This window comes from Trichosurus vulpecula, chromosome 1 (assembly GCF_011100635.1).
Source record: "Trichosurus vulpecula isolate mTriVul1 chromosome 1, mTriVul1.pri, whole genome shotgun sequence".
In the NCBI taxonomy this organism is placed as follows: Eukaryota; Metazoa; Chordata; class Mammalia; order Diprotodontia; family Phalangeridae; genus Trichosurus; species Trichosurus vulpecula.
The window spans coordinates 125,369,340-125,395,359 of NC_050573.1; the positions used below are offsets into that span (position 1 = coordinate 125,369,340).

General features: G+C 35.9%; 1 protein-coding gene across 1 annotated transcript in view; it reads left to right on the plus strand.

Annotated features, from left to right (window-relative positions):
- TRPS1 (transcriptional repressor GATA binding 1) overlaps nt 1-10,492 on the plus strand; it is a 108,781-nt gene extending 98,289 nt beyond the window's left edge. The window contains exons 5-6 of the mRNA XM_036741952.1: nt 9,754-10,360; nt 10,475-10,492. Of these exons, the coding sequence (XP_036597847.1) occupies nt 9,754-10,360; nt 10,475-10,492 (625 nt within the window). The remainder of the gene's footprint in view (nt 1-9,753; nt 10,361-10,474) is intronic.
- Nucleotides 10,493-26,020: the final 15,528 nt, after the last annotated feature.

Here is a 26,020-nt window from a genome sequence, read left to right on the forward strand (position 1 = left end):
AGCAGCGGGGGTGGGATGGGGGTGGGGGTGGGGTAGTTACGAGGCTTGGGGACATGATGGAGAGATCCTAAGGAGTGCAGTCACATGGGAAAAGAAGAGATGGCTGACTTGGGCACCCTACTTAAAACAAGTTTCTGGGAGGAGCTCTTGGCCTCAGTCAGACATTATTGATGAGGTGAGAGTTCCACTGTTGAAGAAACCTTGCCTGAATTAATTCTTGGGGCCTGATAATGAAGTCCAAAGAGTGTATCCCAATCTGAAATGAAAAGGGAAAACAGAATCAGACTTTGCTTCAGAAATATCAGTCTGGTAGCTTTGTAGAAGTTGGATTAGAGAAGAGAGACTGGATACAGGGAGACCAATTAGGAAGTTATTGCAATAGTCTAATAACAGATGTTGAGGGGCCTTTAGATATTTCAAAACTGCTCTCATGTTTCCTCTAGATATTCTTTCTCCCAAGCCATCTATCACTATTTCTTCCAACTGATTGTTATATGATGTGATTTCGAATTCCATGATCATTCTAGTTGCTCAAGTGAGCTTAGGATGACAGAATCTGCTTTTTGGCCTTTTTGCATTGCCTTCCTTCATTAGAAGGGCTGTCTTTCTCTTTTGTATTTGTATTCCCAGTGCTTAGCACTTAGTAGGCACTTAAATAAATGAAGATTTATTGGCTATTATTTCTGTTCAGTCCTTTCAGTATTGTCTGACTCTTCATGACTCCATTTATGGTTTTCATGGCAAAGATACTGGGGTGGTTTGCCATTTCCTTTTCTAGCTCATTTTACAGAGGAGGAAACTGAGGCACACAGGGTTAAGTGACTTGTCCAGGATCACACAGCTCGTGCCTAAGGCTGGATTTGAACTCATAAGGATGAGTCTGCCTATTATTGGTTACTGGCTATCTAGAACTGAAAGAGTTTATCAATGTCCTTCCTAAAACAGTAAATTTCAGAATCATACAAAATATTATTGATATGGTCTGCCCATGGCAAATTACAGTGGGTGTCCCTCTTTGTAAATAGTTGGCTTCTAATATTTCAATCCAAGATTGCATTAGCTTTTATGGCAACCTAGTCACATGTGATTTTTATTCAGCTTGGAGTCTACTGAAACTCCAATGAACTATTCTCATTACATAAGAACTGTTGTTTATCCATTCTTACCCACCTTCACCCCCCAATCTTGTCCTTTTGCAGTTGCTGTTTTTAATTCAAATACAGGATTTTTATATTTGTTCTTAATTATCATGACTTTTTTTCCTAAAAAAAAGAGAACCTTTTAACAATCCTAAAACGTTTTCTTTATTTGGCATCATTACCAGCACTTCTTGAGAGGTTTTATTTTCTGACATTCACATAAAGGGCTATCCTCAGTTTCTTAGATCAAAGTAAAATTCTTGCTGAAACATGTTAAGAGTCAGGGAGTTGACCATCCAAGCAGGAATTTCAAACTGGGTCATTTAGTAGACCCAGACTCTCAGTCTGAAGATGTGAAGCTCTGTGGTGAATTCATTGTTTGGGCAGGTACCCAGGGCCTTGGAACTATATTTAGCTGAAGGTGTGAGCTGTTTCCAGGGTAAGTATTGGTCGGTGGCAGAAAAAGGAAATTTCCATATATTTCAAAGCTAGTTGAGATCAAAGATACTGAGACTTTATAAAACAGGTGATGGGTTTCTTTTAAAGGTTGTGCTTCTGTGTTTTCCTCAAGAAAAAATGTTGACTGTGAAGGAAACTTGTGGATAAGTCAGTTCTTGCAAATGTATTTTGGGTAAAGGGGGGAAATGGGACTAAAATAATTCAGAGTTGAAATAGTTTCAAAACAAATAAATTTGAAGTAAAAGAAATAAGGCCTAACTTTAAGTAAAAGACTTTATAGAGACATCATTCTTATGGTTTCTTTGGAAAGATTGCCACTTACATCAGTCACCTAATATTTTTAATCTTCATTGTGCTTTTTTGCTACTTGCAGCAAAAGAGGAAAATATGCCTTTTTCTTTAGGTATTTATAAGTTATTAGTATCAATATTAGTCTAATATATCAAATGATATTTGTTAGTTGCTTGTAAATACATACAGGTCTTTACAAATATATAACTGACTGACGAAGATGCATTTCCTTAATGTGGCCAATTTTTTTAATAAAGTACAAAAGAAAAATTCATTTATCTCTAGAAATATGCATTTTCTGAACTCAAAGACAAATCTTTAACTTATTACTTTAAAAGCATAGGATGGCTAGTTGCAGTCTGCTGCAACAATACTACCATATGAGTTAGACTGAGATATGATTTTTTAAAATTACTTTGAATTTCTATTTTCAAATTTGCCTAAAGCCTTTTCTTGAACCAAATTGAAAAAAAATACTTTTTTTCTTAGTATCAACATAAGGACTTCACAGATAGTTTGAACATTGTTTTTTAGCAATGTTACATGTTCATTTGGATATTGTATTTCAGTAAATCAAGCTCCTTTGGAATCAATAAAGTATGGACCCTTTTTCACCCTTAGAAGATGTGGTCCTCTACAGAAAATCAACTTCAAAAGACTTCATATTTCCATCAAGGATGCCTTTGATTCATATATAGACTGCTTTCATAAAAAAATACAATAAGGATGAGAAAGTAAACTCATGAGTCAGGAGATGTTAATGTCTTCTTCACATGGTTTTTGTAGAAGTACTGTATGTAATATTTTCTATTTGGAAGAAAATTTCAGCTCAAATATTTTGAAAATTATTCCCTGAGTATCTTAATCACTATGTCTCCTACAGAGAAGTTTTTGTTTATCTTTGTATTCATTAGTCAGATCAGTCTCTGTTTCTGGCCTTTTGTTAGGAGGTGTCTCAGGTACTTCATGATATGAGAATAACTCATATCTATGTGATGCTTCTACATTTAGAAAGTACTTTCATTACAACATATGATTTAGGTAGTGGAAGTACTTTACAGATGAGGAAACTGAGGCTCAAAAAGTTTGTGACTTTGCCATGGTCATATAACTAGTAAGTGTCAGAAACAAGATTTAAATACAGGTTTTCTGCTTCCCTATTGTCATTTATCCTACATCTACAATAACATATCTGGTCCAGAGTTGTTAATAGTGAAATACAGTGGCTTCACTATTTAGATGGTAAACAGTGGCATAGATAGACGGCTGTCAGGGTCCTTAGATATCATTTAGTCCAATGCTTTCCATTTGAGGATGAGAAAATTTAGGCTTGGAAAAGTGAAGTCATTTTCTGAGTGTCACACTAGTTGTACATTTCAGAAATGAGATTTGAGGTTACTTTGGATTAAATCCAGAGTTCTTTTCTCCAGGCCATGCTACCTATCATTGAAAATTCAAATAAGACATAATAATAGCTGGCAGTTATAGAGCACTTTTGGTTTACAAAACAACAATGAAACCCTTTACCTATTCAGCTAACATCTTATTTGTTCTTTACAGCAGTCCTCAGAAATAGGTGCTGTTATTCCCTGCATTTTATAGATGAGTAAATCAGGGCTCATGGAAGTTAAGAGGCTTGCTGAAGGTCATGTAGTTATTAATTTTCCAAAGCAGGATTCGTATTCAGGTCTTTCTGACTCTGAGTCTAGCACAAATCCTCTAAGCCACCTGAGTGTCTTCATAATTAATAGCTGTCTCATATATAGATAGATGTAGATGAAGATATAGATATTTTTAAAGATAAGATATCTCTATCTATACATACACACATTCACACATACAGGCTTAGAAATTTACATATGATGAATATATAACACATGCACGCAACATATTTGGGTCAAAAGGAATGTTCAGTCAATATGAAGCAATGAAATAATTATCAATCTAACTTTTCTGTTCTTGTGTTTGTGTGTATACATGTATGCACATGTGTATCACATTTCAGACACACAACACATCTCTGATCCACTGAGAGAAAGCAAATTTTATTCCCTGGTGAGAATAGGTCACTATTGAATTATAGGTTGGTATCTATCTTATGTTGACAAATTTTCTATCTTCTAATTTTACTTAAAATCATTTAAGAAATGTCCAGTTTCTTTGGATTTTTCAAACTTGCCTTAGAGTTATTTTCCCCCAAATGATTTTCATTGTGTTGTAAGATGCTGCTGCTTATTATCTGCCATACTCCTCCATGATGTTTTACAAGTGAGTGTGTATGCTGAACTTATTTTGACTTTGGCTGCCACCTCTCTTAAATATTTGTTGAGGTGGTTTCTGAGCTCCTGATACCTCCTCTTTGTCGTTACTGTTTTGTAATGGTTAAACTTATGTAAGAAATGATGATAAAGCCAATGTCTTTACTTTTGTCCTACTCTCCTCCCTTTCTGGAAGATGGGGTGGTAAGAGCAGTTGCTACAGCCTGTTTAAACAAGTTGGATTAAAAATTTAATTACATGCAATATCTTCTCATTTTAATTTTTTGTTCTGCTTTGAAATTGATTTTAACTATTGCTCTAAACAGATTGTACCCAGATAATTGATTCAGAAATGGTTGCTAAATCAGTAACCCACTTCCTGCATATTAATATAAAGTTGGTTTCATATTTAATGAACTTATTTAGTGTTCACCACATGTATTGCCTTCATTTTCTCTTCTTGAAGAAAATGCTGTTGATCGTAGTGGAAAGAGTCCTGATTTGGAATCATATCCCTGGATTCAAATCCCAGCCCTGCCACTTATCTATGTCCCTGATTTTGAAAAGTTGCTTAATGCTTATAGATTTCATTTTCCTCATCTAGAAAGTGATATTGTTAGACTAGAATGTTACAGTTCAGTTTTGTCATCATATGCAGGCATGAGGCTTCTGAATTTTCCTCACAATCCTTTGAATGATATCCTTTCCACAGTCTAAACTACATTTTCCAATAATATTGACTCTCCCTTCCTCTGCACAAATTCACATTGAAATGAACAAATATCAGGATATATGTTGACTTGGTTTGAAGGTCTTTTTTGTTCTTTTTTCCTTCTCCTAAAACCTGTATAGTTATGGTACTCATTTTACTTATACTCATCATCTGCACTATGAGCCAAGATGGCAAATGTCCAATAAATGATGTTTCTTGTGGCCTTTGGTTCCCTAACTCAGTTGATTCCACCAATATCTTCATTCACTTCTCTGAGGATATGTCCTTTCATTTCATGGCATTTTGTATCAAAAATAAGAAAAATCCTTCAGACAAATTCATGGCATGCATTATGCTTATTAAAACAGAGATATTTCTAATTGGCAACATGTCATATACTTAAATAAAAACAAGAAGCATTAAATAGGTCATTTGTTTATAACAATGAGCGAAGAGATTAGTAATCCAAAAACTAATAAGAAAAAAAGTTATATAGTTGAAAAGGTCAGCAAATTTTTAGATTGTTAAAGATATATTTGAAAGCTGAAAAGGATCATCTGGCACAACTCTCTCATTTGAATGACAAGGAAACTGAGACCCCCCCAAAAGGTTAAGTAACTCCCTGAAGCTTTAGTAGTGAGCTGATAGGATCGAGGGGTTCTGGGTTCAAATTCCTACTTTGACACTTAATAAGTGTGTAAGTGTAGGTACATTATTTCACTTAACTGAGCTATAATTACTTTATCTTTGAAGTGCAGATGGTAAATACTTGCTTTAGCTGCTTTACAACTGTACTATATCTATACCTACTATACCTAGGGTTGGAACTCAGATGTCTCACCCCTTCTTTCTAGAATTTTTTCTATTAAATTGTGTCATCAGGCAGTTAGAAATGCAGGTCTGGAGTTGGGGAGTGAGTTTGGGCCATAGATACAATTTAGGGAGTTAGTTGTCTGCAGAGATGTGATGTTTGAAAACACAGAATGTAGAAAAGATTTGTGAGGTGGAGAGAGTTAGAGAGAAGGGAAATGAGAACCAAAGACAGAACCTTAGGAAATGAATTATTTGGGTATGAAAGGAAGAGAACAAAGTGTCTCTACTACAAAAGTTATAGGGAAAAACCTATTAGAGAATTAGGTGAAAAGCCTGGGTAGTGTGGTATTTAGTTGTTTTAAAGTGTGTATATCTTTTATACGGAACATAAAATATATTGTGTTATGTTACAGAGTTGTCATAAAAAGTACTTTGTTTCTTTGATATGTATTAGCAACAAGCAGTACACTGTTTCAGTATAATAAATAGCACATGTTTAACAAAGCACTTCAGTATAGTACCAAAGCAAACTTTTTTTTATTAATAGTGAAAACCAGTGTGTGTTATTCTATACCTAGTATACCCATATGCAGCATGGCCCAATAGAAAGAATGTTGGATTTGAATTTAAGGGATCAGGGTTCAAACACTGGATTTACTTTTTACTTCATCTGTGACCTTGAACAAATCATCTAACCTCTCTGGGCCTCAGTTTTTAGTCTGTGAAATGAGGGATTGGGCTGGATGATATATGAGGTTTCTTCTGGCTCTAAATCTATTATTTTGTAACCTGTTGGATATACTTTATCACAAAGCAGTAGATTCCTTCCTGTTCATTAATAAAATACATATCTAAATATATTCAGGTCTTTTGATGAGTAATTTTTATTTCAAAGTTAAAAAATACAAAAGCAATATAAAATTTTATTACAGATAAAGAAAACGAGGAGAAATTTCATACTTTTTATTAGTGTTTTTTTCCCAAATAATTAGAATAGTGGGACTGTTATTTCATTGACTGCATGGATTTAAATTGGTGATAGAAAAGTACTGTGTAAGTAGCAATGTATAACTTATTTTGTATAATGGAAAATTGTATAATGCAGCACCAGATATGCTTTCAAAATTCTGTGCACCTATGGTAGAAAAAAATATTACTGTAGTAGAATTAAGCAAATAGAAAGTAAATATATATGTATACATACATACTTATACATATATATTTAAACACAGAAGATCCTAGTATGTTAAGTTATATGAAATTGAAGATGATATTTGCAGGTCAAATCAGTAAGCATCTATTAATCACGTACTGTATGTCAGGCTAAGTGTGGGAGATACAAAGTAGAGTCCTTGATCTAAAGGATCTCACAGTCTATTGGCGTAAGAACATACAAACAAGTACACATGCACACAATACAACACATATAAAGTATATGTATATATGTCTATATGTACACACATATAGACATATATATATAGTGTATACATATATATTATGATAAATTGGAGATAAACATTAAGAGGGATCAGGAAAGGCTTTGTATAGGTGAGATTTTAGCTGAGACTTGAAGAAAGCCAGAGAGGCCAAGAGGTTGAAATAAAGAGGAAGAGAGATTTAGGTATGGGGAAAAGTCAAGGAAAATGCCTAGAGTAGAGAAATTTACTCTCTTGTGCCCGGAACAGCAAAGATGCTGATATTACCGGATCTCAAAGTATCCAGTAGGGTGTAAGATATGACTGGAGAGATAGAAAGGGGCTAGATTATGAAGGACTTCAAAAGCCAAATGGACAATTTTGTATTTGATCCTGGGGGTAAAAGGGAGGCAGTATAGTTTATTGTATGCAATTAGGGAGATTGACATGATGAGACTGGTACTTTAGGATGACCAGTTTGACAACTAAATAGAAGATGGCCTAAGTAAGGAGACCAATCAGAAAGCGATTGCAGTAATCCAGGTATAGGTGATGAGGGCCTATCCTCAGATAATGTTGGAAGAGAGAAGGGAGGGAGCAGATGCCATGAAGGTAGAATCGGCAGGATTTGCTGATTGATTGGATGCAGAGATGGAAAATGTGAGGAACTGAAGAAGACTACATGTGAACATGGATAACTGGAGAGATGTTGGTGCCCTCAACAGTAATAAGGAATTTAGGAAGAAGAGAGGGCTTGGGGGGAAGGGATAGGGAGTTTATTTTTTAACGTTTTGAATTTAAGATTTCCGTAAGACACAGAGTTTGAGATATCCCATAGACAGTTGGAGAGGTAAGACTAGAACTCAGGAAAGAGGTTAGGGCTAGATAAATGGATCTAATAATCATCTGCATAGTCCTGAAAATTGAATCCATGGGAGCTGAGGAAATCAGTTAGCAAAAGAGAAGAGAAGTGACAAGAGGAGAAGAGAGGAGAGGAAAAGAGAAGAGAGATCTCAACACAGAATCTTGGATGGGAAGGGCATCTACAGTTAGTGGATATGGCCTAAATGGAGACCTAGCAAAGGAAACCGAGAAGAACCAGTCAGGTAGGAGAAGAACAAAGAGAAAGCAGTTACATGAAAACCTGCGAGGAACAATAACAAGGAGAAGAGGCTGATAAATGGTATCAAAGGTTGTAGGGAGGTTAAGAAAGATGAGGATTGTGAACAGGCCCTTAAATCTGGCAGTTAAGTGCTCATTGGTAACTTTGGCCAAAGCGGATTGAGTTGATTGATGAGATCAGAATCCGGACTCTCAAGAAGAGAATGACAGGAAATGAACTGGAGCTATGAATTGTAGACTGCCTTCTCAAGGAGCGTAGTCACTAAGGGGTAAAGGAGGGGGGATACATGGGATTATAACTAGTGGATATGGACAGATCAAGTGAGGGGTTTTGTTTGTTTTTTAGAATGGGGGATACATAGATGTAAACAGTATAGAAGCAGCTAGTAGACAGGGAGAGATTGAAGATAAACTAGCAAGTGTAGATGATAGAGGGGGTAACATGCTAAAGAAAAACAGGATGAAATATGGAGGAGGTTTGTTAGGCTAGGCTTTCATGTGAGAAGGGATGAAGGAGGAGATAGTGGGGAAAGGCATCTGACTGATATGACCTGAGGAAGGAGGAGAAGAAGGAACTCTTTTTAAAATTTGTTTCTATCAACTCAATAGCAAAATTGGCATTTCCATATCCAGAACAGAATAGAAATGGAGCATGCATGAAGCTTCAGGTCTCTACTGTATATAGCTTGTTTTCCAAATATATAACAAATTCACCCTGTGTCTTTCAAACCTGTGCTGTTTGTCCGTGCTTCTTTTTGGCCTTCCCAGTGTTCTTTTCTCTGCATCAAAAGTGTCTCCATTATCCTATTTTCTTTTTCTTCTGTTACCCTGTCACTGTTGCCCCTCAACCTCCCACCCTCCTCCACTGGGGGAAATTTTTTTAAGGAAAATAAAAAGGCAGTCTTTATGACAAATATGTGTCATCAAACAAAACAAATATCCTCTTTGCCTGTGTCTGAAAAAATGTTTTTTTTCTCTCTTGAGTTCCTCACCTCTCTGTCATGATGTAGGTAGCAAAGTAGAGAATTTGTGATTTCGTAGAAAAAACACTTAATTTCTAATAAAAGACCTGCATTTAGATCCTGGCTCTTCATGTTATTACTGGTATAACCTTGAATATGGGACTTCACCTCTCTCAGGCTCAGTTTCCTCACCTATAAAATGAAGGAGTCAGGCTTCATGATCTCCAAGATTCCCTGATTTCTCTATAGTTCTGTGATACTGTCATCCTGTATACAAATAGACAGAGTTGCACAGACAACAGCTAATTGTCTTAGTGCTTATAAGCTGAGTGTTTCTCTGTGTGTTTGTGTACACTTGGAATAACAAAATGAAAATTAATACCTTTAAAAATTCACACTTTAAAAATTATGGAATTAAAAATTGCAGTTAATTGTACTTTAAGTTCAGGTGTTAGGAATGATTGCTCAGTTTTATTCCACTTTATTATGTGTGAGATAAGACAGGTTACTTTAAGATTGATTAGGAAAAATAAAATCTTAGGAAGAGTGGATTTTAAATGTATTTTTTTTCTTCATCTTTAGGAGAGCGCATAACTGCTATAAATGCCGTCAGTGCCGCTTCACAGCTGCTGATACCCAGTCACTACTAGAGCACTTCAACACTGTGCATTGCCAGGAATTGGATATCACTACGGCCAATGGAGAAGAGGATAGCCATGGTGTTTCAGCTATCAAGGAGGAACCCAAAATTGACCTCAAGGTCTATAGTCTAATCAATCCAGATTCTAAAATGGGGGAGCCAGTCTCTGATGCCATAGTGAAGAGGGAGAAACTGGAAGACAAGGAAGGGCTTAAGGAGAAAGGTTGGACTGATGGTTCCAGTGACGATCTTAGAAATGTGACCTGGAGAGGAGCAGAAATTTTAAGGGGCAGCCCATCTTATACTCAAACAAGCTTAGGTCTCCTGACTCCTGTGTCTGGTACTCAAGAGCAGCCGAAAACTTTAAGGGATAGCCCTAATGTAGAAGCTGCCCACCTGGCACGACCTATTTATGGCTTGCCTGTTGAGACCAAGGGATTCCTGCAAGGAGTGCCCACTGGAGGAGGAGAGAAATCTGGATCCCTTACACAGCAGTATCCTGCATCAGGTGAAAACAAGTCTAAGGATGAGTCGCAGTCCCTGTTACGGGTAGGAAGATTTTTCTTTCTTTCTTTCTTCCTTTTTTTTTAATGCTAACAGGAACAAGAACAAACCCCACTCCCTTAGGAACACAGGTTCTTGTTTTTTTCTTTTTGCTTTCAGGATCATATTATGGTATAGGGGTCACATTATCCATATAAATTTGAAAATTCATATTTATAAAGTTAAGTTGGCAGAAAGTCATTGCTGTGTGTTTGTATAATAAGACACAGAGTAGATGCAATGGTAAGCAATCATTTGTTTGTCTTTTCTATTAGTTCTGATTGAATCTTGGTTAATCATTCCTGCCTATTATGCATGATGATGAGGATACATTTGAAGGAGAAAGGTTTAGAACCCAAGAAGGATGCACATCTGTTACATTGAAATAAATAAATGCCCCTGAAATTTCAAGATGATGTGACAGTTCATACTTAATAAGCAAGATATCAGAAAATCCAAACACTAAGAACACAAAACCCTCACTGTGAAGTTATTACAGAATTGTGATGTTTGGTAAAACATAGAATATAATTACATACTAATGGCAGTGCTTATTGTTTGGTTGCCAGGGAAAAGGAGTGGTGGTGGGGGGGATTCTGAGAAAAAGCTAAATGTGATGAGTATGACAAACCTCAATATTAGGAGAAATAGTACATCTTGTATTCTTTTTATCATCCAGGGAGAAAGATTCAAGAATGATGTTTTTCATGGGTAATAAATGACTCTAAGTAAAATGAGCTTCCTTTTATTTTTTTTTTTGTTACTAGCATATATTCAGTCTGATCAAGAACTTTTTTTAAGATTTTGAAAATTTACATGTTCAAAAGTGATGTTTATTTTTAATCTAAACTATCATAGATAGTATTTTCTACGTGAATTCTAAGGAAGTGTTGAATATTCACAGGGGATTTAGAACCTCTACTTAAGTATAGAAGGGGCTCTTGGAGCCTAAGCTTTCCAGAGTTCAGGTCAAAAGGTAGCCACTAAATATAGATGAGCCAGCTCAGATCCACAGCGTACAGGCCAGACATCTGTGGGGGGTAGGGGATCGGGTGTGGGGTGGGGGCACAAACTCCTTGAACTTTTGCTAAGGGAAGAATGATTCTCCCCAGTGCATGCATGACTCTTCCCTTCCTGCTTCATTGGGATTGTCTGGAAGTTGTCTGGGCTTCCTAGGTAGCCTCTTATATGATTTGAGTAATATCCCTCAGTGTTGATTATGAACCTTTTGTTGTCAGCAATTCTGACTACCCCAGAACCAAGTACTGGAGTGGGATAGAAAGGAGATATCTGTTCTCTGCTCATTGTGGAAGTAAGAATCTTTAATTATTATACCCCTTATGAATACCTTGAAAACAACTCCCTTCATTCCCCCCCGCCAAAAAAAAAAAAAAGAAAAGAAGGACGGAAAGAAAATTCATTGTGAGCCTTTCAACTCTGGTTATTTGGGGCAACACATTAACATAAGTTATCAATGCCACTTTTTAAAAAAAGAATAACTTTGTTAGTTTCTTATTATTTCATATCTTAGGGATTTTGTGTAATTCCTTGTCCTAAGGAAGCACCAGAACATTCTGGATTTTTTAGCTTGCACCTAGCATTCTGTTAGTTGAATTGACATTCAGACTTTATACTTTAAAAATGAAGTTTTTTTTCTAACTTTCATTAGATTACAATGTTTGATTCTTCAGCAGCATTGCTTTGTCTGCATCCTTTTAATACCTTAATATTTTAAAATTATATCAGATTATTCAATAATTCAAAATCTGATGGACCTCTAAGTAAAATAGCAAGATGTTGGTGCTACTTCTCTGCCCCTACTCCCTTGTAGGTTATGGAATAAAAGTCCTTATTTTAAAAATTAAACTTCTTTCTCATCCTTCCACTTCTCAGCCCCTTCCCTCCTCCAGCCCTATAAAGTAGTTTCTTAGAAGGTGTGTTTTATTTTATCTTTCTAACTCTCTTGTTTCTGTCTACATGAGCTTCTGAAGCAGTAGCTATATAGCAGATTATACTGTATTTTCATAATAATATCTGCCTAAAGTATATCTTTCCAGAAAGATGGGGAGAAACTTAATCACAAATTTGAGTAAAGTATCATGGAAAATAATAACTATTATTATTTTTTACTTAATAGTTAATTTGGAATCTCATCTGTTCTGATTTCTGTTGCATAAAGGAGAATATTTTTGGAACTCTGATTCATGGTTGAATTAATATGAATAGGTTACTGGGCCCAAAATGATTTCATCAATTAAAATTTTAAAACAAGCTACATGCTTTCTTTTTCTTTCAAACAATTCATGTTTATATGACTGACTTGGGAAACCGAAGTGAGTCTCTTGTTCCACATTGCTTTTGGTAGTAGAAGTCTGTATCCTCCAATGCTATTGCAAGTACTTGGTTCTAAAGTCATTACATCTATCGGTTTAGGGATCCTAAGCCAAAGGGAAAGACTATACTTTCATGTGCTATTTAATAAGATATAATTTGAGAACTTCTTTGAATAATAATAGTTATAAAATAGAAATAGGAAAGTACAGTTTATAAGGTTCACTTTTTAATTTTGAATAAGGATAAGCTAGTCCTTTTTCTTAATAAATTAAATCCAATCCAGTAAACATTTACAAAGCTCCTACTATGGCAAGGCACTGTACTACTGTGCCTTGCATTGAGATACAAGGAAAAACACAGAGTCCTTGTCTCCCAGTAGCTTATGTTTGACTAGGGCTAAGTACAAAAATAAGTAAATTCAAAATAATTTGAGGAGGGAGAAATAACAACAGGGGTAACCTGGGAAGGCTTCTAGAAGGAGAAAAGAACATAAGGGTAGTAAAAGGCAAAGATTAGGAGGGAGTGCCTTCTAGAGTGTTTGATTAGCTTATGAAATGCTTGGAGTCTGACTATGCAATTTTAAATTTGGAAACAACTAGTAGTTCTGCTGTCTGGAATGTATAATACAGGAAAGGGGAAACTGTGAACAATGGCTAGAAAGTGTTATTGGAATTAGATCATAAAGGGTCGTAAAAGGTAGATTAAGTAGTGAGTACTTTGTCCTAGAGGCAAGCATGGAAGCCCAGAAGTTTTTTTTTTTTTTAAACGTGGAATTGACATGTTCAGACTTATTTCTCAGGAAGAGTTGTGAAGAGTGGCTTGTAGAGGGAATAGACTGGAAGCAAGGTTATCACATATACATACCTCTATTGCTATAGCTTAGGTGGAGGGCAGAGGGGCTAGAGAGAGAGACAGAGAGAGAGACAGACACAGAGAGAGAGAGAGAGAGAGACAGACAGACAGACAGACATACAGACATAGAGAGAGAAAAAGAGACAGAGACACACAGAGAGAGCTACAGAGACAGAGAGATTGAAATAGGGAAGATGAAGAAAAAAAGAAACAAAGAGAAAGGGAAAGAGAGGTTACATGCAAATATATATTGAACAAAAAAGCTTGTTTAGAAAGACAAATAAAATAAAAACAACAAAAAAGGAATTATCAAATTTTATGTAAATACAGGAAGGATTTGTGATTTCCTCTGAAGTGAGGGAACTTCCTCCATCTATGTCTCAAGCTAACTATCTGTGATTTAGTAGATTATTTCTAGGGAGTTGCCTGAGGGCAGATAGAGATTAAGCAATTTGCCCAGAGTTACATAGGAAGGTCAGAATTGAAATTTTAACCCAGGCCTTCCTGCCTTCAAGTTTAGCAACCCGACCACAGTATCTCTTCCTGATAAATTTAATATTTTATATTCTAAAAATTATAATCTCCCCACTACCTGCCAAACTGCACAACTCCACAGACATACACTGTGCTCTCGACCTTCCATGTGTTTCCCCCATGTCTGGAATAGTCACCTGTTTTTCCTAATTTGTGGCTTTCTTAACAACTTAATATTCAATATCTGATATTGATTATAGTGTTATTGATTATTAGTGGAAGCTTGATGGATTGTCCAAAGTGAGGAAGTATCATTTTTTTGTGGAACTTCAAATTTTTTAACAATTCAGTTAAGTAAGATGGGAAGAAATGTCTGGTTTCACCCAGAAGTAACTGATTTTTCCCCCTCTTTGAGTTCAGATTCCATGTAAAAAACTCTTTTGTTTTGTGAAGTTCTGAGAATTGGAATTGAAAGGACCTCAGAAGCCAGCTAGTCCTGCCTGTTCCTGATCAATAGTCCATCTACAACAACCCCAAGTGGTCATACAGCCTTTGCTTTAAGACCTCCTGGGAAGGGTGACAAAGTATCCCCATTCCCACCCCTGTAGGAAGGGAGGGAGGGAAGGTTGGAGAGAGGAAGAGAAAGTAAAGGAAGAAGGGAGGGGAGAAGAAAAAAGGGAAGAAAGACAGGATTGGAAGAAGTATTTATTAAGTGCTACCTTTATTTTTGCTTGTAGTTGTAATCCCCCAAAATTAGCACAGGGTCTGGTGCAGAGTAAGTACTTAATAAATTCTTCCTTCCTTCTTTCCTTCCTTCCTTCCTTCCTTCCTTCCTTCCTTCCTTCCTTCCTTCCTTCCTTCCTTCCTAAATAGTTGGGAAGAGCTGGAAGGGTCAACTGTGGCTAACTAGCCCAACCCCCTTGTCTTACAGTGAAGAAACTAAGGGCCAGGAAGATTATGTAATCTTCCCAGGGTCTGATATCAGGTAGGCCATTCAAGAGGTGGGATTCTAACTCAGATCATCTGACTCTGGAGTCTTTCCACTGTATCTTAATATATATTAGCTAAAACTGAAGTTACATCCTTTCTTCTACTTACTCCACTTTTAATTTTGAGCAAGACACTTTCTCTCTGTAGATCTCAGCCTAATGAGTAGGTTGTACCAGATGGCCCATAAGTTCTCTTTCTGCTGAAATTCCTATGATGCCTGTGTAACTTTCTGTAAAGAAATATCATTAGTTCCCTCACCTGTGCCTCATGTGACATAGTTTCCATTTGCTTCAACATCCTACACACAATCCCCTGAAAAGACTCATGGAGCAAATACATCTGTATTTTTTTAACTGTTATTAGCATTATATTTTTTTCATGCCCTGAATAAGTTCCTTAATAGGAGATTATGTGTCAAGCTTTACAGATAGCATGTAAATACTAATTTTTCTTTTTAATCTAGATGGTCTTTTATATGTTTCTGAAAAGTAGCTTGTTCTCACTAGTGTCACAAAATCATTACCTTTATGAGTGGGAAGAATTTTAAAGACTAAAACTTTCCTTTGGTATGGCATAATCTCATATGCAAATATAAGAATGTTATTGTAGTGAAACTTTGATTCTAGAATAAGAGTTAATAAAAATAATTCAAATAGGAAATAACATTGGACCCTAAAAGTGTAATTTTTAGGACACTATTTCCAACTAGATTTAAGAGGTAACTCAGAGTGATGACTCAATCTGAGGGTTTATGGGAGAAAAAATAACCAAAAGGATATTCAAGTATTAAATTAAATATTTTCTTTCACATTTTAAACTGAATTACTCTGGCATTTCCTTTTTTATGGTATGTAAAATGTATACAGTTTCTTCTCTTTTATTATGTATTTATATAAATAGATGTATCTATGCATATATGTATGTATATATGTGTATATATACACACATATGTGTGAATACAAATACTTGTGTATGTGTATGTATACATATATGCTTGTATGTTTGCTTGTTTGAAGAGTACTTAAGCAAGAAATATTTACTAAGTTTAGTTCTTTTGATTGAGTTCAAAAACTGAAAGTACCAACTGAACTTCAGGAAATTGGTAATAATTCTCATCTCAACTTCGGAATTTATTTGTGTAAAGGGGGGAAATATGCCATTAAGCTAATTAAATATTTCGATAATGCCTAATGCATTTTTAGATATTAAATGTACTACAAAAATGTATTTAAATTTAATTGATGCATTCTTTGACCCTGTGTTCATCTCATTTCCTCTCCAGCAGTAAAAAAGAGTAATTTGTGAAATGAAAAGGAGGCCAGGGTGGGGTGTCAAATTTTGGTTGATCTGAGGTGTCCTTTATGCAAATGTTCTTAGTCCATTGTTCTGTACAGAATATCACATATTCACAGAATTAGAACTTTGATGCTGCCTTTAAACATTAATTCACCGATTATTTTCCTCACATAGCTAGAAAGGATTCATTTTGGAAGTTATTTTTTCATGTGGCTATTCTAGTAGTTTATTTTGTCTTTGAGTGCCGTTTATGTTTTTATATGTTTATTGCATCTTAGTTTTCTATGGGTCCATAGCACAGTCCCATTGACACAGTGCAGTTAAGCATGATTCTATTGGTTATGTTCCCAACTTAACCCTCCCCCCATCCCAACACGTCTCCCTGTCACCCCCCGCCCCGCCTGTCTGTGTGACTTTGGAGAAGGGCCTCCCATAATCTCAGTTGATCCATTTCTAAGAGAAGATAATAATACCTACCTTCCTCACAGAAGTGTTGTGAAGCTTAGTTAATTAATGTTTGTAAAGCAATTTGAGATTTTCAGATGCAGGATGTTAGATAAGTACGAAATAGTATTATTATTTGTTCATTTTGTAAAAGTGATACAAAGACAGCACAATGCAGATGCTCTTCCCTCTTTTCCTTAGAGGACTTGAATTTATCGTTGAAAGATTTGTTGATACTGGATGGTCTATTGAGATGCAAAAATGTTCCTTTTGGGGCAGCATATTGGCAGCCACACAACGTTGTTCAACCAAGCAACATTGCTGAATGCTTTACAACCCCTGATACTGGTCAGTAGGGACTTTTTTTTTTCCTAAAGCATTTCAAGTGAACAGTCCTTATTTGAAGTTTTTTCCATTAGCTGAACATGGAGTTTAGGAGATAAGAAGTTCAACTTACCATAATAGAGGTGTCATACATTCATAGAATACTTTAGACCCTGAAAGTTTGCCATATGTACATGCAAAATATCATAGGACTGACATTGACTCTTTATCAGTATGACTGAGCCCTATCTTTTATTTCTATTGGTGTCAAGAGCAATTTAAGTTAACATTTCATCAGGGCAAAAGAAAAACTATTATGATTTTAAATGAGTTTTCAAACCTTTTTTTTGACTGGCATGGGTGGCCTGGCAGAAACTCCTGGGGCACAGGCAACCCGAGGTAGCTTTTAGTTCATCAGGCTGTACTTTATGAAATGGTATCCTATAGTGCAGAATCGGTTAATTATTTCCTGTATAGAGATCTATCTTTCTCCTCATTTCACAGACCACATGTGTCAGGAGATAACAGACCCCCAAAAGGAAACCTTTGTTGAAAATTTTCACAGGGTGGAAATGAGGAATCCACAAAATGTGTTCAAAGTTTTAGTAGCACAGATGCAGAATGTCACCAAAGTATGCCAGCTATAGCAACCACAGGATCAATGTTTTGTTTTGTATTTTTGGTGGCAGAGTACAGCATACTGCTTGGTGGATCAACTGAAATTTTAATGGAGAAGAATATCACTAGAGTGTTGTATTTTTGGCTCCCCTTTGTGCATTTTTATGGATATTGCTATTTATCCTACCCCAAAGTGTCTCATTCCAGAGCTAGTTTCTCTGTGGCAGTATCTCATTTTCCCCCCATTTCCTCTGACTCTGTTAGGGATCTTTCAGGAAGTATTTTTAGTCAAGGCCATTCATTGCTGCACAGGTCTTCTAATTAACTCAGGGAAGCTCAGCAGGCAATGTCTTACTAATGCACACAGCAATGTTAGGTCAAGGAGCTGCCAGATCTTTTTAGTTTAGTTAGAAGCACCTGTTTCCACAATTCAGGAGGAGGCATATTCTCATTTTAAACACTGCTGAATCATAGAAAATTGGCATGAAAATAATAAACAGAACTAAATTTTGACTTGGTGTTCTAAAAAAGAAAAATCTGTATACTTCTCTGTATCTTTCAGTGTTAAGTTCAAAAGCTGTAAGGGGGGGAGTGGCTAAGCAAACTTTATATACCTTTGAAACTGAGATATTTTTAAAGGGAAAACATGTTCCTGAGGTTGTATGTGTAAAATCTAAGTGACTACTGGAGCACACCCCCCCAAAACTGAATGCTTTGCATCACTATTCATCACAGTAATCAGATGGCAGTTAAATGTTCAGCGTTATCCTGCCCAGTGAAATAGTTATTTCTACTGTGGTAGGATTCAGACTGGACAAAGTGGCTTGTGGAGGGCAGTGTATGGCAAACTAGCTTGAATAACAACAGTATAAAAATTTATATTTTTAAGATTTGAGTTTGCAGAGGACAATACAAACAGAACTGTTAATTTGTTTGTAAATTTTTTTTAGACCTGATCTGTGATTTCATCAGTACAGGGAGCACCCAGTGAGTAACTTGCTCTATCAATGCAGATAGATCAGCATTTTCTCTGCAAATTATAATCTTTGAGAGTTGCTAGGGCACTGGGAGGCCAAGTGTCTTGCCCAGGTTACATAGCCATTATGTTTCAAAGGCAGGCCATGAAATCAGGTCTTCTGACTTCCGGGTAAGCTCTTTATTTACTATCCCACTTTGCCCCTGTTTGGTATATTTTGGTTTGAGAATAATGAAAAATATAGAAAAGATGAATTAATTTGAAACCTCAGAAAAGAGGGATAAGTTTTTTGAGTTTAGGTTAATAAAAATATGCATCATAGAAACTAGGTTCAAATCCCTGTCTGATACTATCTGCTTGATCATTAACATGTTCCATCAATTATCTGGGCACCTCAGTTTTCTCATCTGTAACATAAGAATGTTGAACTAGATGGTCAGAGATACTTTCCTACTCTAGATCTATGTTGATTTGATAATATGATTTTGATAGCATGATTGATTTGTGTAAAACATCATAATGTACCTTACACATAAATGGATAATGAAAGGATTAGACAGTGCCACTAATAGACAAGTTTATAATTTGGTTTAAACTAATAAATGATATTTATATACACATATAATTTGTCATAGTAATTAAATATTGTCTTGAGGCCATTTAGTATTCAATGCAAATGTAATAATAATGATAAGAAAGGCAGTGATTGCGTATAAATGTGACAGGGGTAATCAGAGGAACCCCTGATTTATTTGGTAGAATCCCTGGTCAAGCAAGTCAGCGGTTCCCCTTATCACCCCTGTCTTCACCCTAAATTAAGGACTGTGTCTTCTAAGGTAAATATTCCTTTCTTATACTAATTATAAAGACCTTGTATGTAAAGTTTTGTGAATTACTGAGAATTTTTATTTTGTGATTTTTTTTTAATTGAAAAATTTTAGAACTGTGTCCATTTTATACCATCTAGGAGAAAGGTGAAAATGTCAAGGATCTGAATTATTTTGGATACTTTTTTTTGCCTTTTTTTAGGTTTTGTCATTAATGTTCAGATCATTTGACCCAAGATTTTCCCATTCAGTTGTGTATAAATGTTTAATTAACCCTAAGTGACAAATTCTCTTTGATTAACTTTTTATTGGCTTTTATAAAAAGTTTAAAAAGCAAATCAGTCAAAAAACTTAGATATTCCTCTGGAGTTTTATCTGATTATTTTTATAGCATTGACTGAAAAGATCTACATTTTTTTCCATAATCTTTATTTTACATGGCATGATAACAATATTAAAGCTGAATTTATAATGTATTGTACTGTACTGTGGTATTGTAGACCCAGATGAAATAGATCCAAAGGAGAGTTGGATAATAAATTCCTTGTACTTTAATTCAGCTTCTTTTCAAGAGATTGCTTGATGGATTTAGTAAATTGTTTCTAGGAAGGCTTTTGTGAGAGATAGCAAATGGTATTCAATTTATGGGTCACTATAATCAAAAGGAGTTAGAATACTTACAACAATCCAGTTCATAAGCGAACAATGTTAGATGATTTCCTGGTAATGTTTCATACCAGAATGATTTGCTTGGAAAAAAGAGTTTTATGAAGAAGTATGTAGATTTGGGGTTCTTGACAAAAATGAAATATGGACTAATCTTTGAATGAAATGTTAATTCATTCCTTTTCAAATAATGTATAAATTTCTTCCAAAGATGTGGTTTGTGTTTCTACATTTGAGTTTATTGCTAGCACAGATTATTTCAACAGAAGCAGTCTTTTGGTATTTACCCATGCTTGGTCAACTCCTGGGAACAGAGTTCAAAGGATTTCACTAGTCATCTAATCTTGTGAATTTCCTCTTCACAATTTATTCAAGAAGCAATCACCTTTGAAAATGATTTGAGAATGGATTGAAGAAGTTTCAAGGAGAAGACAGTTCATTTCTTTTTGCTGCTGCTGCTGCTGCTGCTGTTAATATTATGGAGTCTTTCTTTATATTTGAGAGGTAACTTGACATATTTGATGGCATATGGCCTCAAAGCCAAGAAAACCTGGGTTCAAGCTGCTTGACCTCTCAGTGCTCCCTCTGAGAATATAAGGTGTTGACATGCATTGGGTTTTTTTTTTCACCTGAAAGTTGCCTGTAGCATGAAATCACAGGTCCATTTCCAATCATGTCCGAAACAGAAGTCTTACTCTGAAAATTCTACAAGCAGGAATAGTCCAAGCCCCTTTCCTCAAGTTATTCAAATTCATTGAGATTTGACTATATTCCATCTATTTCCTTTGCTAGTCTAAATGTCATCAATTTATTTAACTGATATTCATATACCATTGTTTCCAGTCTCTTCTGAGTCTCCCTCTTTTGGACACTTTCCAGCTTATCAATATCCTTCTGAAACTGTGGCATCAACTACTGAATGTAGTTGATGCGGTAACAGATGGATTATGATCAGAGCAGAATACAATGACTCTATCATCTATTTCCCTTTTCCTGAGTACTATGATTCTCTTAAACTGGCTTTAGGCCACATTAACTTCTGCTGTAAAGCTGCTCCAAACAAATTGCTAAAGGAGCCTTCCCACATCAGAGCCTCACAAATTCTCATCCCCATATGCTTTTCCCAAATCCATTCTGTATTTTCAACCATTTCCCTCCTGCCTCCAACCTGCTCCTTACTCTAGATTTCCTGCCCTAGACTGTCATTTTTCCCTAACCCCCATCCATTTTTTTACTACTCATCACACTGCCTATTTCCCCTGCCCCCAGTTCCTCAATTACCCTTGATCATGAGAGAGATTTCATGTGGTTTGGAGCTCACTGCATAGGCCCTTACCCCCAAAGCTGAAGTCTTCTTTTAGGAGTTGATATTTAACTGGGATCTTAAGTTAGAAATCTTGAATGCATTTTATCAGGGGAATATTATAGTCACAAGCAAAACAAAATTTCTGATCCTGAAAGGAAAATTAAAGTATGAATAGTTTGAGGGAGGGAAACAAGAACTAGAAAGTAATGGTGTGCTCTAGATTGCTTCTTAAATAATTGGAGAATGGCTGAAAAATGTGGCATATAAATATAATTTATATTATTGTTCTACAAGAAATGATGAAAGACATAGTTTTAGAGTAGTATGAATCAATGAAGAGTAAAGTGAGCACAACCAGGAGAATAATTTTTGCGAGTACAGCACTATTGTTAAAAAAAGGAAAAAAAATGAAAGACTTATGAACTCTAATCAAAGCAAATACCAACCAAGTCTCTGGAGGGTCTATGATTAGACATACTCACTTCCTGACAGAGAGATGATACTCTGAAAGTGCAGAAAGAGACATCCATTTTTTAGACATAGTCACTGTGTGGAATTGTTTATTTCTTACAAAAGTTTTAGTTTTTTTTTGATTCTTCCCTTTCTCTTGGTTAACTGGAAGGGAGTTTGAGGAGATGGGGCTAGTGATGATTCAAAAATAAAAAAGAAGGCCACAGTAACTTTTTTAAATGCATAAAAGAGAATAGAAAAAAAAAGTTCAGAAGGAAGCTCTGATAAGCTGGATCATTTTGAAAGCAATGAGTAGAATCTAGAAGATAATCTCTAAGCTTCCACCTTCCTTTCAAAGTTTAGAAAGGCAGCCTGGAATAGAGGAAACAATACTGTCCTTAGAATAAGGAGACCAATTTACAACTTCTGTCTCTCATCATCCTTACAATTTATGTTAGCTTGGATATCACTCAATTTCCTTATCTGTAATATAGGGACAGTAATATTTATACTACAAACCTTACAGTTTTATTATAGAGGGAAAAGTAGATGTTAAAGCACTTTATGAAAAAAGTAAGTTTATATTAACTACCAAACATTGTTTTCTTCTGGATAATCTAGTTCACTGCCTGTTGTCCATAAATTCACAAAAAACCCTTTACACATTTTCCTGGGTGACACTACATCTATCTGACATATTCTATGATAATAAAAAGAATATTAGCTGAAGAATCTTAGGAATTGATTTCCTTCCATGGGTGTGTCACTAATAACTTACATAACTTTGGGTAAATATTTTAATGTCCCTTAATGTTTCTTCATCTGTAATATAAAGGAGTTGAATTAGATAACACATAAAGTTCCTTCTACTTCTAAAACCTGTTGGGTTTTTTTTCTCTTGGATGTGTGTTGCATAGATTCTTAAGGTACATGAAGAGTTGTTTCCATGATATGATCAGATAGTCAGTCAATAAGCATTAATCATATAATAAGAAGCAGCAGTGGTGGTAGAGTCGATATAAAGGTGTCTGGGGAGTCAAGAAGTCTTGAATTTAAGTCCCTCATCTCACTTTATGACTCTAGGATACTCATTCAACCTGAAAACAGATGCAGGTCTGAATTTATAGAGAGAGTTTCCTCATTGGAATTTCCTCTACTAATGAAATCATAGGTTCCCCACCCTCCCACTACCACAAAAGGTGCCAGCAAGAAAGTTTAGGGCAAAAGTGCTATGTTCTTTTATTTAGTGAAATGACCACTACTGATGTCTAAATGATATTGTGTACTTTGGAGTACATGTTATTTTAGCTGACAATGCTGTTGGAGCATATATTTCTCATTTCTAGCCTTTGGCATCATAAGAATTATATTTTTAGGCCTGGGAGAGACCATAGAGGGTATGTAGTCCAGTCCCCTTCTTTAATAGGTGAGGAAACTGAATCCCAGAGAAATCAAGTGATTTGTTCAAGCTTAGACAGGTAGTAAGGGACTCTGAATTCTGAATTCTACTCTGTTCTTGATTATAGCTCCTTTCTCCTCACCCTCAACCTCCAAAGAGCTTCTTTACTCTTGGGAATCACTGCCAAACTAGTAATTGTCACAAATGAGTAAAGGGCTTTACAAAAAATGACTTTACCTTGAGTGACTTTACCTCTTACAAGAAAAGCCTCATCCTTCAAATGGCTTTATTTTAAAGAGTAAAGTTTTAAGGTACTACTGATGAATGGGGATGAAGTAAAGTGAAAGCAGGGTAGGAATTGAAAAATTCTGGTGAGAAAGTGACATGCTTTTAGTCTGTTTCCTCTATTTTTTGGCATTGAGCAGTGCCTGTTTTGTTCCCAGTCAGATGTTCAAATGGGAACTTTAGATGCAGAAACTAATTTTAGTAGGTGGGGTGCAAATTTCTTATGATTCCATGAATAGACACTGATCCCAGCTGTTTCATTACAATTATAAAAATAAGATAGGCTGTGAATCATTCAGAATGCCTTTAATGGTCTTGGAGAAATAATTTCATCTTTCTAAAATCTTAAAAGTATAAAACTACCTCAGATTCTTCATTGACTTCAAGTTACATCCCATTGTGCATATATGAAATTCTTGATGTCTAGGTGGTCATGGTTCAAAGTGACTATTTTTCATCCTTATTTTCTACCTATGTAGGGCTAGGGATGAATGAGAGATAGAATATGGGAAAGAAGAATGAGAAAAAGTATAGGTGAACTTAGGCACTGCTTGGTTTGTAAATATTGTATAAAATAATAGTGGAATAATTTAATTTGAAGGGTTAGATTTGGAGCTAATTGACAGGTGTGATTGGGTCTCCCCTAAGGAGTGGTCCCCTGAGAATTGGAATTGTTGAAGAACTGATCTTTTAGAGTGGCCTCAGTAAGAATTGCCTAAAAATAAAAGATAAAGGGTAAGAACCCAGAACTTTTCCTGAAACATTTATTCCCTTTAGTTATAGAAAAGTCAAAATTCTTTAGCCACCCTGAAATCTGTGCAAAGGGTTACTTGAATGCTATTTAACTGACCTGACTACGTTATGCAAATAAAATATTTTGGAGGATCTAGAGTAATATGTTACATATTTGAAAATTCCCTAGGAATCAACTCTAGTTAGATAGTTTTTGCAACTTTAAGGAAAGAAAATCAAGGAAGAAAAAGCAACAAGGAGCATATTACAGTACAATGGAGCATGATGTAGCATAATTCCCAGTGTGGCCTGAAGAAATCTCTGGAAATGCTCAAAGAGCACACTGAACAAACCTGAATACAAGTCGTCATGGGCAGAAGTTCTGGGAGCCTCTTTTTGTATCTCTAGTGCTTAGCATAGTGCCTGGTATGTTTGTTTGGTTGTTCAGTCATTAATTATGTTCCTGTGGAATACAGCATGCCAATACTGGCCATGGAGTTTTCTTGACAAAGACACTACAGTGGTTTGCTATTTCTTCTCCAGTAGATCAAGGCAAATGGGTTAATGACTTGCCCAGGGTCTGAGGCCAAATTTGAAATCTAGGTCTTCCTGACTCCAAGCCCAGTTCTGTATCCACTGAGCCATTTAAGTGCCTCTGACACAGTAGGTGCTTAATAAATGTTTATTGATTGAGTCATCAGTTCTCCATTTTCTGTTCCCACCTCTTCATTATTCCTATATTCAAGGAGAAGATCTTTCTCTGGGAACTGCCCAGGAGGGTCCCCATTACTATCTATATTACATGGCTTTATCCTGAACCACCCACTCCCCCACCCAAGTTATCATGAGAAAAAAAGAAAAAGTGCAAGTGTGGGAAGAAGAAAGAGCATTTTTGTCATTTCTTATAAAATTGTACTAAGTAGACTAGACCCACATGATAAACTAGTACCTAGGATTTTTTCCTATCCTGACTTAGAGTTCTCCAATCACTTTTCCTCAAAGCTAAATTGTATTGCACAGATCTTTTTAAAGAAAAATAATTTTATCCTGATGTGGTGACACACGCCTGTAATCTTTGCTACTTGGGAGGCTGAGCCTGATGATTACGTGAGCTTAGAGTTCTGAGCCACAGTAGGGTGTAAGCTGATGTGAGGTCTGTAGTAAGTCTGGCATCAATATGGTACACCCCTCGTTGGGGAGAGGAGGGCCACAAGGTTGCCAGAGAAGTGCCAAAGTCTGGAACTGAAGTAGGTCAAAGCTTCCATGCTGATCAGCAGTGGGATCAACCACTATACCTCTAGCCTGGCCAAGATAGGAAGACTTAGCTGCAAAAATAAGGTAAATAAAAAATATAAGTACATGAATAAATAAACAAATAAATAACAAAATCTGCATTTAAATCAATCAATAAACATATATTAAATACCCACTCTCTGCCTGGCCCTGTGGTAAGCACCGAGGATACAAAAAACATGCAAAAGACAATCCCTACCCTACAACATGTAAACAAATGCAAGCAGGCTTTACATAGGATCATAATTAACAAAGAGAAGGCACTAGAATTAAAAGAGATTGGGAAAGGCTTTCTGTAAAAGATGAGATTTTATATAAGACTTAAAGGAAGTCAGTAGGTAGAATTAAGAAGGGGAAACATTCTAGGTATGGGGGACAGCTAGAGGAAATGACCGGAGAG